At 38.6% G+C, this 12,316-nt stretch overlaps 1 protein-coding gene across 1 annotated transcript in view; it reads left to right on the forward strand.

Moving 5' to 3' along the window:
- The window catches only part of SLC24A4 (solute carrier family 24 member 4), a 111,871-nt gene that overhangs the window by 71,839 nt on the left and 27,716 nt on the right, over nt 1-12,316 (forward strand). The window contains exons 3-6 of the mRNA XM_029286303.1: nt 3,742-3,818; nt 4,599-4,673; nt 5,435-5,519; nt 7,401-7,504. Coding sequence (XP_029142136.1) covers nt 3,742-3,818; nt 4,599-4,673; nt 5,435-5,519; nt 7,401-7,504 — 341 coding nt within the window. The remainder of the gene's footprint in view (nt 1-3,741; nt 3,819-4,598; nt 4,674-5,434; nt 5,520-7,400; nt 7,505-12,316) is intronic.

Below are 12,316 nucleotides of genomic sequence, written 5' to 3' on the forward strand. Positions count from 1 at the left end.
AAAAATGGAAAACTGAAGATGGCTCTGCTAAAAGCAGAGCTTACGATCATGGCAGACTGAAGAGCTGGTGAGTAGACCGGCTCTTCGTAATTCCTCTCTGGACAAAAAGAGGACTTGAGATCACCCACAAATGTTCCAGACAGTTGGTCCTTGCAACTGTCCTAGAAGACTGAAGTCTCTAATGGACTTAAAGTTCTGGGAGATGATGGAACAGCCATTTTGCTGAAACCATATTTGGTGCCCAAAAAGGACATTGGGTCCTCATACTTCCTTTTCTAATCACTTTTGGAAATTGCTTGTTAACTTCTTTTCAGCTTTTAAGAACCTTTGGATCTTCAGGTTTTACAACACTAGGTGAGTTTCCTTCAATCCTTAGCAAAAGAAGTTTTAAATACAGGTTGAAGGACTTAAAAAGGGTTTTGAAATAAACAGCAAAAGGATGATCAAAACTTGGATTTTAGAAAGTTACAAATAGAATAAGGGTCCAGATAAATTTGAAATAAAATTTCAAAATTAACTAAAAAAATTCATCCCATGGGAAAATGCTTTTGTTCTGACTTCTTTTAAAAAAAAACATAAGATTTAAAAAATTGGACACTAGAGGGAACTAGAAGGAACTAAAAATTACAATTAAAGGAGAAGAATACTGAATAGGAATACAGAATGAAGCAAAGTATTTTAATGTTGATATATTGAAGGATATGTTTGAACAATGCCCTCAAAAGTGTCTATTTCTATAGTTAGATGGTTAACAACATATTATGGAAGGGGAACAAGTTTTACCTTACAAGATTGAAACTGATCTGAAAGTGGATTTAAAAATGACTGTCAAGTGTGGGAAAATCAGAAGTCCAGGCAGTTCAAATGAATATAAAGGTTTATTATGCTCTCTAGAAGAATCTGAACTACTAATGGTCAAAGCAAATTGTCAGTAGATAAGAGTCAATGGAATTCAAAATGGCCTGAACTTAGATCTCCTGTGGGCAGGAAGGGACTTGAGACTGATGATGCCTTTGACCCCTCCTTTGGGCTCCACCTGGTCATCTCCTACAATGACAAGCTACAAGAATGACATGGAAAAAGACGTTATCTGGGACATACAAAAGAAACCAGCTGATGTCTTGATAATTTAGAAAGATATACAAGTTATAAACCAAAAGAGTGATCTGGATAATATTCCTATATTGGATTTACAAAAGAGACTTGTTAAAACTTTGAAGAAATTTGTGTGAAGGGATCAAGAAAAAAAAATCAAGTTCCAGGACATTATCTGAAAGGACCAAAGATCAAGATTTGTAAAAGTAAAATGAAGGAATATAAAGTTTGGTCAAAGTTAAACTAGATATGTTATCTCTGATAACCCTTAATGGACTTTTGTTAATTGGGACTGAAATGACAAGCCTTTAAGGATTTCTTTACAGATAAAAATTGGAGATGAGAACAAGACAACAGTTGTTATATTTTTAGAGAAGATGATATTTTGGTTTATTAGCAGTTGAAAAATTGTACTGAATAAACTGACTTGTAAAAACGTAGCTTTGCTTTTAGGGGTTTTGAAGAGTTAGCATTTAGCCAATGAGCATAAAAAATGCAATAGGGAAAAGTCACATTTATATTTAAATAACATTTTATGGGCTGTTCCTATTGCCTTATTGAATGTTGGAGTGGTTTATCAGCAGTCCTCCAGACTACACTATAAATTATTCAGTTCTGTAATGTAGTTGGCATCATTAGCATGACTTTATTTAGTACCTTTTGGTTAGGAATCCAGAAATCCTGGAGACTAAGCCTGAACGTTTTAGAAACAGTGGTTAGTTTTAAAAGCGGTGGTTAACGAAAACAGATAAGTCTTGTTTTTGCAATTTTATCCCTAAAAAGAAAGGCCTCGTCCCTTCTTCCAAATGTGCAGATATACAAACAAGCTCTTTATAGGTTCTCCCCTCCCGACAAAAAGACCATGGAAGGATGTGTCAAAGGTGCCTTTTCAAAAGGCAACTAGGCTATGTTTTTTCTCTTGAGGAAGAAGAATATGTTTCACTTTTCATCCAAGAAGCTTCATCAGTTCTGATAGCAATAGCACTTAGACTTATATACCACTTCACAGTTCTTTACAGCCCTCTCTAAGCAGTTTATAGAGTCAGCATATTGCCCCCAACAATCTGGGTTCTCATTTTACCAACCTCAGAAGATGGAAGGCTGAGTCAACCTTGAGACAGTGAGAATCAAACTGCCGAACTGCTGGCAGTTAGCAGTCAGCAGAATTAGCCTGCAGTACTGCTTTCTAACCACTGCACCACCGCCGCTCCTGATGAAGCTTTTTGGATGAGAAGCAAAACATCTTCTTCCTCAATGGAAAAACATAGTCCAGTTGCCTTTTGAAAAAGCATCTTTGAGACAACCATGACCTGGATGACTGAGAATCTCCATAGACACCATGGAGGGATAGTTAGTTAGTACATGGAGTCTACATCCTTGAAGAATCATAGCCATTGTCATCTGCATATAGCCACATTCTCCTAATGGACCTTCAGTTATTTTAGGGAATGTTGATAAGGAAAGAACTGTAGCATGTATCTCCTTCATACTTCATCCTACTTGTTCATGCATCAAGAAAGCTTCAGGTCTTGTCATAAATCAAACGAGGAGCATAAATGCTCCTTGAGATGCATTTGAAAGCCTTATTACAAGATGCAGAACCCCCAATTTCAAGATACTGTAGTTCCCCAAGTTTATTAGTACTTAAATGTCTACCACTGTTAAGGAAAAGTGGAATAATTCCACAAAGGAGAGGAAAGAAAACATACAAAGTGGTCCGGGGGGAGGGGGAGAATAGTCCTGATTTGCAGCCAGGACATGAAGCAGAGATGGGAACATCTGTGGCTTCCACATCTTGCTGAAAAACAGCTCCATCATGGTTGAGCTCCTGCAGAGATAGTGGGGAAGTCAAACTGTTTGGATAGTCCACAGTAATAGCTGCTACACTGGGAGGTAAGCAAAAAAAATCTGTGCTTAAAGCTTTCAGTGTCTGTGATTCACTTCAGTCGAACTAAAATGTCCTCATAAAGTACAAGCAAAATCTTAGAGCAATAACTTTTCTTTGCAGCCATTCAGAAATCTAGGGGACAAGAACAGTAGTAATCACAGATTTCTAGGCTTTGTCAGAAGCTTCAAACTGCTGCCATATGTAGCTACATGTAGGAGAATGTTGACTTTTAATTTAGATCCACAGATCAATAAACAAATGTTGTTAGTACGGGTCCACAAATTGGGACGAAATATTTTGTGTAAAGATTGTTATTTTTCTTTATTTTAATTAGTATCCCATCTTTTAGTTATTTTATTTGTATCCCGCCTTTATTATTTTTTCAAATATTTCAAGGCGTTGAACATATCCAACACATCTGCCTCCTCCTATTTCCCCCACAACAACGATAACACTGTGAGGTGAGTTGGGCTGAGGGAGAATGACTGGCCCAAAGTCACCCAGTTGGTTTTCATAGCTAAGGCAGAACTAGAACTCACAGTCTCCTGGTTTCTAGCCTGGTGCCTTAACCACTAGACCAAACTTGTTCCTGCGCTGAAGCTATAATATCTCCTTTGGTAAAGTTAATTGCATTTGTGATTTATTTACATTTCAGGTACATTATTTATCTTCCAGAGAAGCAATGCACAGCTAACTCAAACATTTTCTGGCTGCTAAAGTGTTTGAACAGTTTTAATACATTTTTTTTCCTATTTCAGCGATTCATGAATTTCCTCAGGATTTATTCAAAAACAAAGAAAGACAGCAAGGAGCAATATTGCTTCATATTCTTGGTGTAAGTATTCCTGGGACATCTGAAGCATGTTCAAAATATAATCCTCAATTACTTATTTACATTGAGGGTGGTGGCTCATGTGGTTAGGACACTGAGTTGGAAGTTACCAAGCCCACATTCGAGACCCGAGAGCTCCTGCGTGGTGAGATGACCCTCCGGTCATTTGCTGCAGCTTCTTGATAGGGGCCTGAAAGGAGCCCCCAAGGATGACACCAACTAATCCTTTCAACTTGGAAGTGCCTTAAATTGTGCTTCCTCTATGAACGGGACGGGGGGATCTATTTATATCCACCTCTTCCAGAAAGTTTAGGGAATGTACATTTTTCTCAGGCAAAGATTAGACTTAACTAGGATGATATCAGATTCTTTAAGGGAAAAGCAAAATATCCTAAGGTTGTTGCAGGAATAATACGATAGAAATAAAAATGTTCTGAAGATTGTTGCTCCTTAAAGATTTTGGTTTATATTTCTGGCATTTCACCTTCACTTTTTTTCTCAAAAAAAAAAAAAAAAAAGAATCTTGAGAAACCTTTCTGACTTGAAAAGCAGTACACTATAATAACAAAACACAGCTTAATTTTGCATTTTATTTAGCAACTTAACATTGGAGAAGGGGCTACTTCCAAAGAATATCTAGACTGAACATTTTCTAGTTTAAAGATAACAATAGGATGCAAAAGACTGTATGAGGATGTAAGTAGTTTCTTGCCCTATATTATTTGTATCTACTTTATTTTGTAATACTTTAACAAATATATCTGTTGTGTGTATTTTCTACAGGCTCTGTATATGTTCTATGCCTTGGCTATTGTATGCGATGATTTCTTTGTTCCATCTTTAGAAAAAATTTGTGAGGTATGTGAAAATAACTTTCATCCTTCTAAATCAGCTTGTGATATGCTAAGAGAGACACCTTGCAGGGATGCAGGCTGACAAAATAAGCCAGTGGTGGCAAACCTATGGCACGGGTGCCAGAGGTGGCACGCGGAGCCCTCTCTGTGGGCACGCGCCATCGCCCTAGCACACGTGGTCTCTAAAAGTTCACCATCACTGGCCTAAGGCCAGCCAGCCTGGAGCCGCCATTGGGGAGCCCACCATCCCACCCACCAAAGACCCCCTGGATCTCCCCCAACCCTGCCCGGCTCCCACAGGTATCCCTCCCCATAAGCAACATCGAGGTGGCCATGCCCACCCAGTCTGCCATGACTACTGCAGCCACACCCATCCAGTGGCCATGCCCACCCAGTCTGCCACGCCCACTGTAGCTACGCCCACCGAGTGGCCACACCCACCTGGCACCCAGCAATACATAAGTGGGGTTTGGGTTGCAGTTTGGGCACTTGGTCTCTAAAAGGTTTGCCATCACTGAAATAAGCCATCTGTTATCATATGGCCCTATGGACAGCTTGCTCCTATTTATTAAATTCCATTCTGAACGTTGTTTAAATCTCAGACAACTTAATCTCAATCTCAAACAAAGACTAAGAATCTCCATAGACATTTAAATCTCAAAGAAAATATTTGGCTTTGCTTCCCCTCCTTCATCAGATATACAAAATTTTTAAGCTGGGCTACAGCTAGTGAAATGATGAATTCTTCTCTTTATTTTCCCCCAGAAACTACATCTGAGCGAAGATGTTGCAGGAGCCACATTCATGGCTGCTGGAAGTTCAACCCCCGAATTATTTGCATCAGTCATAGGTAAGTAAATGCATAAGGTATGCAAATTCTTCCCATAGACAAATCAGAAGAACAGCTACTGTATAGTTAATTTTCTGTGATTTTCAGAATAACTGTACAAGGGTTTTGGGTTTTGTTAGAAGTCTCCCACTTCCACTAAAGCATACCTGGGCATGGTTTATCAGGGTGTGGATGAGATCAGGAAAATTATATTTGACTTTATATCTGTCTAATTAACATCAAATGCAGTTAATGTAATTATGCCTATAAATAATTTTCCTGTCTGTCATGTTATAATTATAATAATAGATTTGTGTATCTCTCTGCCAAGCATGCATTTGCCTGGTATTGCAGATATCCTAACTTCCTAATAGTGAATAGAAACTTCCTAACAGTGAGGACAATTAACCAATGGAACAGCTTACCTTCAAAAGTTGTAGGTTGCTTCATGACTGGAGGTTTTTAAGAAAAGACTGGACAGCCACCTGTCTGAAATGGAATAGGGTCTCCCGCTTGAGCAGGCGAATAGGACTAGAAGATCCAAGATTCCTTCTAGCTCTATTCTGATTGATTGATCCTTGCACAGCCCATCTAGTCTCCATAGTTCATATTCATTCATCTCCCCTGTTTGTCCTAGTGTCAGATCCCCAAAGAAATGTATTGTTTCTCTCCTTGTAGTATACTTGCTTTTGTAACCATTCTTTGGGGCCTGCCATTCTGTTGGGAGGGAGGGATGCTTTGGGGATGCTTTGCACTATCTTGCCACTTTGCCCTCCCTCCAGGAGAAGGAATGTATCACCCTTATCTAGGAGACGGTTTGGGCTTGGAGCCAGAGAGAAATGAAAGCAAGAGAGACCTTGAAGAGCGGCATCAACTGAGCCAGTTACCAAAACAATATGCCACCTGTGGATTGGCTGGGATTCAAACAGACCCTGGGACCCTGGAGGGAGGAGTAATGAATATTGCTTTTAATATACTGCTTGTGTGGGTTTTCCCTCAGACCTCGCCTTGTTTTCCCTGCTGTCACTAGCCCCTAATAAAAGTTCCTTTTGAGATAATGCCTGTTTCAAGAATTCTGCTTTCTTGGGAGGCCTATATGAGGTAGGTCCTTACATCTAGAGTATAAATACCAATAAAGACCAAGCCATCTGAAAATGTTTCTGCTGTTAGTGTAATCTTGGTGGATTCATTATCTAACAGATATCAGTTACAAACACTATTCCAGTGCAAATGAACCCATATAAACTACATTCACATGCAAGCATATGCTTTATACACAAAAATGCCTCTATTTCATCCTTGTCCTGGTGAAGCAGCTATGTTTAGAAACAGTTTAATCCTGGTGCTAATGGAATCAAAGAATAATTGGGGCAGAGGAAGGGGGAGGAAGTTGTGGGAAGGTGCAGTTTCATACACTTTCCATCTACCCTATCCAGAAGTCATGGGGATAGTACGATCCCAGGTGGTCATGTCCCCCTTCTCCCATGTTCAGTGAAATTTTAAAAAGTTTTCCTTCTAATTAACAGCTGGAAAGAGCACACCGCATATGCAGGCCTTGATAGACATGTGGGCTTCTTGGGAGAGCCTGTGAGATTGCCAGTCACTTCCATAATATACTAATGCTCCCATCACTTTTTCAGATTAGAAGGTTATTTTCTCAGGGAATCATAGAGTTACGCCATTTAGGCCATCAAATCCACTCTTGCCAATCAGTTTGATTCTGGAATCCCCATTAAAGATTCTTGACAAATGTCTACCTTGGGGAGGAGATGTCACTGTTTTCTTACAGAATTGACTGCAATTATTGTTGGACATGAGACATGTAATAAATTTCCTAATTCTTGTAATCCCATTGAAAGCTATAGCTCTCACTACTCTTTCTCTTTTTGTCTATTCAACCAGGTGTGTTTATCACTCATGGTGATGTAGGAGTTGGAACCATTGTTGGTTCTGCTGTTTTCAATATCCTCTGCATTATTGGTGTCTGTGGAATCTTTGCTGGGCAGGTTAGTAGAGTCTATTCATTCATTCATTTTTCCATTATAGAAGCGACTACAGTATATAGAAAAGAAAACACCTGAATAAAAATATATAGAAAATACTTCATTCATAGATTCTATTTCAGGCTTAGTTCTTACACAAATGAATCAACTTGAAATAGTTTTATACTATATGTAGATCAGGGGTGTCAAACTGCCGGCCCATGGGCTGGATGCGTCATCCGGAAGCCGTGCCCACCCCATTGCCGGCAATGGCAAAACTGTCCCGATACGTTGCGCGACGTTGCGAGTTTGACATGTCTGCTATAGATAAATCATGACATGTGTTAATATAAATGTTATTCTGAGAAAAATCTATTTTCCTTCATCCAACAGAATGCAGCCAAACATCATGGTTGGCTGGAATCAACATCAAAGGGATTCACTTCTTTGCACAATTCCACTGTTTTAATTACTGCACATTAAACAAATTTAAAGCTGAAGAGTAGTAAGCTCAATGACTTTTAGAGAAATGTGACAATTGGTATTGTGTGTATACACGTGCACTTTATTGAACAAAAGAAATAAACATAATGATGTTAACTTAATGATGATGAAAAGAAAGAAAGCATATTTATATAAAAGAAATCAGCTACAAAAATTTTACCAGATGAACCACTATGTTTTTACTATTGGCAATTATTTTACTATGCTTTAGAAAATATTATACTTTTAAAATATCTATTTTTTAATGTCTAATGTAAACTTACAGTTTACATTGGCATTAGATTACAACAAATGAATAAAGAAAAGTTCTTTCCTGTCTATTGAAAAACAGTTAAGGACTTTTTCCTATTCAACCATAGTTCTGATCATAATCTCCCACCCTCCCATGCCAAACAGCAATTGAAGTGAGGAAAGAGAATGTTTTAAATATTCTCTGCAAGTGATTGTTCTGATCTTGAACGGCATTAATGGCCGTTAAGTCATTGGGATACAAATGAAATAAATAATTATGGTTCTAGCAAGCTTTTGATGTTTTTAAAACATCCGTGCGAAAGGAAATGGCCTATTTTAACATCATGCATGTAGATTGTCCTTCTCTTTTCATAGAGATGAGAGAAACTTTCCTGACCAGGTGTCCTGCAGATGTGTTCAACCTAAACCCTCAGAGTTCCCAATCAGCCTGAAATAATGCCTGCTTTTTTTCTCCTTCCTAGCAAACAGCTGTTCAACACATGAAGTAGAGTCCAAATGAACTAGAACATTCTATATAGGTTTATGATTCTGACCCTCCTTGCCCTCTCTGAAAGGTCTGGGAATTCATGGCCACCCTACTAACCTAAATCATTGTGGCCTAACCCATGTGGGAGGCCATACTTCAGCTCTAGTTCTTGTCTTGGAGCAGATACAACATGATGTCTGTCTTTTGTTATGGTCAGATCACTATTTGCTTGTTATTTGGGGTCATCAGTTTTGAGGAAGAACTGACTATTAACTTGTCAGTTCCTGATAATTTCCAGAGAACTTTAGGGAATTTCCAGAGACCTTGGTGGGCAGTTTTCCTGAGGCCTTAGTTGCCAAGTGGAATACAGGGATGATAACAGCCTTAGACAGCCTCTCCAATCCCACAGATTGCAGGGAATCTAGCTTGCCAATGGTTCTATGGGAAATAAGGTGGCCAAAGAAACACCAAAATAGTATTCCACTTGCTTGAAATAAGACCCCCAAAAAAGTGTGGTCAGTCATGGGTAACAGCTGAGAACTGAGCCTATCCTGTAGTGATAAAAATGATCAAAGGCCATTACTGCATCCTCAGATTGTCATTTATCAACCCTCTTTAAAATGACCTGAATTATACTTCTTGTGGAAGGATGAAAGAGCAACTGCAAAACAGCCTAAAGTTTAATCCCAGGAAAGTGGTTCTTTGGTTCGGGATAGGATTGCATTATCCCAGTCAAAACTGGCTAGTAATCTGCGGGCCCTTCTGGACTCTCACTCCTGCTGAAGGAACAGGTAGCAGCCTTGGCAGTGAGGCTTTCACACAAACGCACAGTTCCCAGATGAGCCTTTTCATCTCCCCTCCCCTGAGAGTAGACCAGGTTCTTCCTTTTTAATACTGTGTTCTGAAAACTCCTTAAGATCTGGCTATTCCTAAAAGCTTGGGGTGGGAACTACAGTAGGAAGGGAGTCCCTTTTGCTATGGTGTGCTTATTCCTTTCGGACACAGTTTATTGCATTGTAATCTGTTACTTCATCTTTTTCTGTTTGTTATTTTGATGTACTGTTTTTAATCCTTCTACTGGAGAGTGTTTTGTAAGCCTCTCTGAGGCTCCGTGGATTAGAGTGCCACATAAACCCTGTAAATAAGTAAACAAGCATGCAAGTAAATAAATAAATAAGTATTCTTTGCTCTGCCCACACGACATTTATGAGCATTGTAGATCTAAAGCAAACTCATGTTTAATCTCGAAGTTATGTTCCAAATAATTTTTTTTTCTTCATGGAAAATTTAAATGTTTCCGGTAATAACAGGACTAAATCAGCCAAAGTTTTACTGCTTTTATTTGATAAGAGGTATAGATAAATATTAATTCTATCTTTATTCTCACTGGAAGCTGGCAAGCTTCACTCAAGTGGTTGTTAAACAGAGAAATTATTTTAACAAAGGTTTGGTAACTAGCTATTTATTCTTTTATTTATATATTTGAATTTGTTATTTATTCTGTTGTTGACATTTCTATAGATTTATATGCATTTTAATTGTGGTTGACTATTACCCTGTCTAGCCTTTGTACTGCTTTTTTTAAATAATACACAGATTGATTGAAATTATTCTTACTAGAATTTATTAAAGTGCTTCTCTTTAGCAGGATTGTGTCTGCTTCATTTATTACTCTACTTCCATATGAAAAATCACCACAATCATTGATTTTTCTTAATTTACTGTTTCTAAATGATGTGTAAAGTGGTTTACTGCATTGTTACCGTAGTTCTTTCAAGCTTTGTTTTTTCAGNCCACGTCGGGTCAGAGGCCGCAAAGGCACGACTCGGTCCAATGCCGCGGCGGCAGTTGTCTCCCATGCCGCCGCCTGATTTTCCGCCGAGTCGTGGACCAGATCCTCCGGATATGGCCCAAGCTCCATCAGGAACCTCTCAGGGTCCATCAGTCGCCTGGGACGGAACCATCTAGGCGGTTCCGTCTCCCTGCGGCGAGATACAACATGATGTCTGTCTTTTGTTATGGTCAGATCACTGTTTGCTTGTTATTTGGGGTCATCAGTTTTGAGGAAGAACTGACTATTAACTTGTCAGTTCCTGATAATTTCCAGAGAACTTTAGGGAATTTCCAGAGACCTTGGTGGGCAGTTTTCCTGAGGCCTTACTTGCCAAGTGGAATACAGGGATGATAACAGCCTTAGACAGCCTCTCCAATCCCACAGATTGCAGGGAATCTAGCTTGCCAATGGTTCTATGGGAAATAAGGTGGCCAAAGAAACACCTAGAATAGTATTCCACTTGCTTGAAATAAGACCCAAAAAAAAGTGTGGTCAGTCATGGGTAACAGCTGAGAACTGAGCCTATCCTGTAGTGATAAAAATGATCAAAGGCCATTACTGCATCCTCAGATTGTCATTTATCAACTCTCTTTAAAATGACCTGAATTATACTTCTTGTGGAAGGATGAAAGAGCAACTGCAAAACAGCCTAAAGTTTAATCCCAGGAAAGTGGTTCTTTGGTTCGGGATAGGATTGCATTATCCCAGTCAAAACTGGCTAGTAATCTGTGGGCCCTTCTGGACTCTTCACTCCTGCTGAAGGAACAGGTAGCAGCCTTGGCAGTGAGGCTTTCACACAAACGCACAGTTCCCAGATGAGCCTTTTCATCTCCCCTCCCCTGAGAGTAGACCAGGTTCTTCCTTTTTAATGCTGTGTTCTGAAAACTCCTTAAGATCTGGCTATTCCTAAAAGCTTGGGGTGGGAACTACAGTAGGAAGGGAGTCCCTTTTGCTATGGTGTGCTTATTCCTTTCGGACACAGTTTATTGCATTGTAATCTGTTACTTCATCTTTTTCTGTTTGTTATTTTGATGTACTGTTTTTAATCCTTCTACTGGAGAGTGTTTTGTAAGCCTCTCTGAGGCTCCGTGGATTAGAGTGCCACATAAACCCTAGTAAATAAGTAAACAAGCATGCAAATAAATAAATAAATAAATAAATAAATATTCTTTGCTCTGCCCACACGACATTTACGAGCATTGTAGATCTAAAGCAAACTCATGTTTAATCTCAAAGTTATGTTCCAAATAACTTTTTTTTTTCTTCATGGAAAATTTAAATGTTTCCGGTAATAACAGGACTAAATCAGCCAAAGTTTTACTGCTTTTATTTAATAAGAGGTATAGATAAATATTAATTCTATCTTTATTCTCACTGGAAGCTGGCAAGCTTCACTCAAGTGGTTGTTAAACAGAGAAATTATTTTAACAAAGGTTTGGTAACTAGCTATTTATTCTTTTATTTATATATTTGAATTTGTTATTTATTCTGTTGTTGACATTTCTATAGATTTATATGCATTTTAATTGTGGTTGACTACTACCCTGTCTAGCCTTTGTACTGTTTTTTTTAAATAATACGCAGATTGATTGAAATTATTCTTACTAGAATTTATTAAAGTGCTTCTCTTTAGCAGGATTGTGTCTGCTTCATTTATTACTCTACTTCCATATGAAAAATCACCACAATCATTGATTTTTCTTAATTTACTGTTTCTAAATGATGTGTAAAGTGGTTTACTGCATTGTTACCGTAGTTCTTTCAAGCTTTGTTTTTTCAG

Source organism: Protobothrops mucrosquamatus, unplaced genomic scaffold, assembly GCF_001527695.2.
Source record: "Protobothrops mucrosquamatus isolate PMUCROS unplaced genomic scaffold, P.Mucros_1.0 scaffold_211, whole genome shotgun sequence".
Lineage (NCBI taxonomy): Eukaryota > Metazoa > Chordata > Lepidosauria > Squamata > Viperidae > Protobothrops > Protobothrops mucrosquamatus.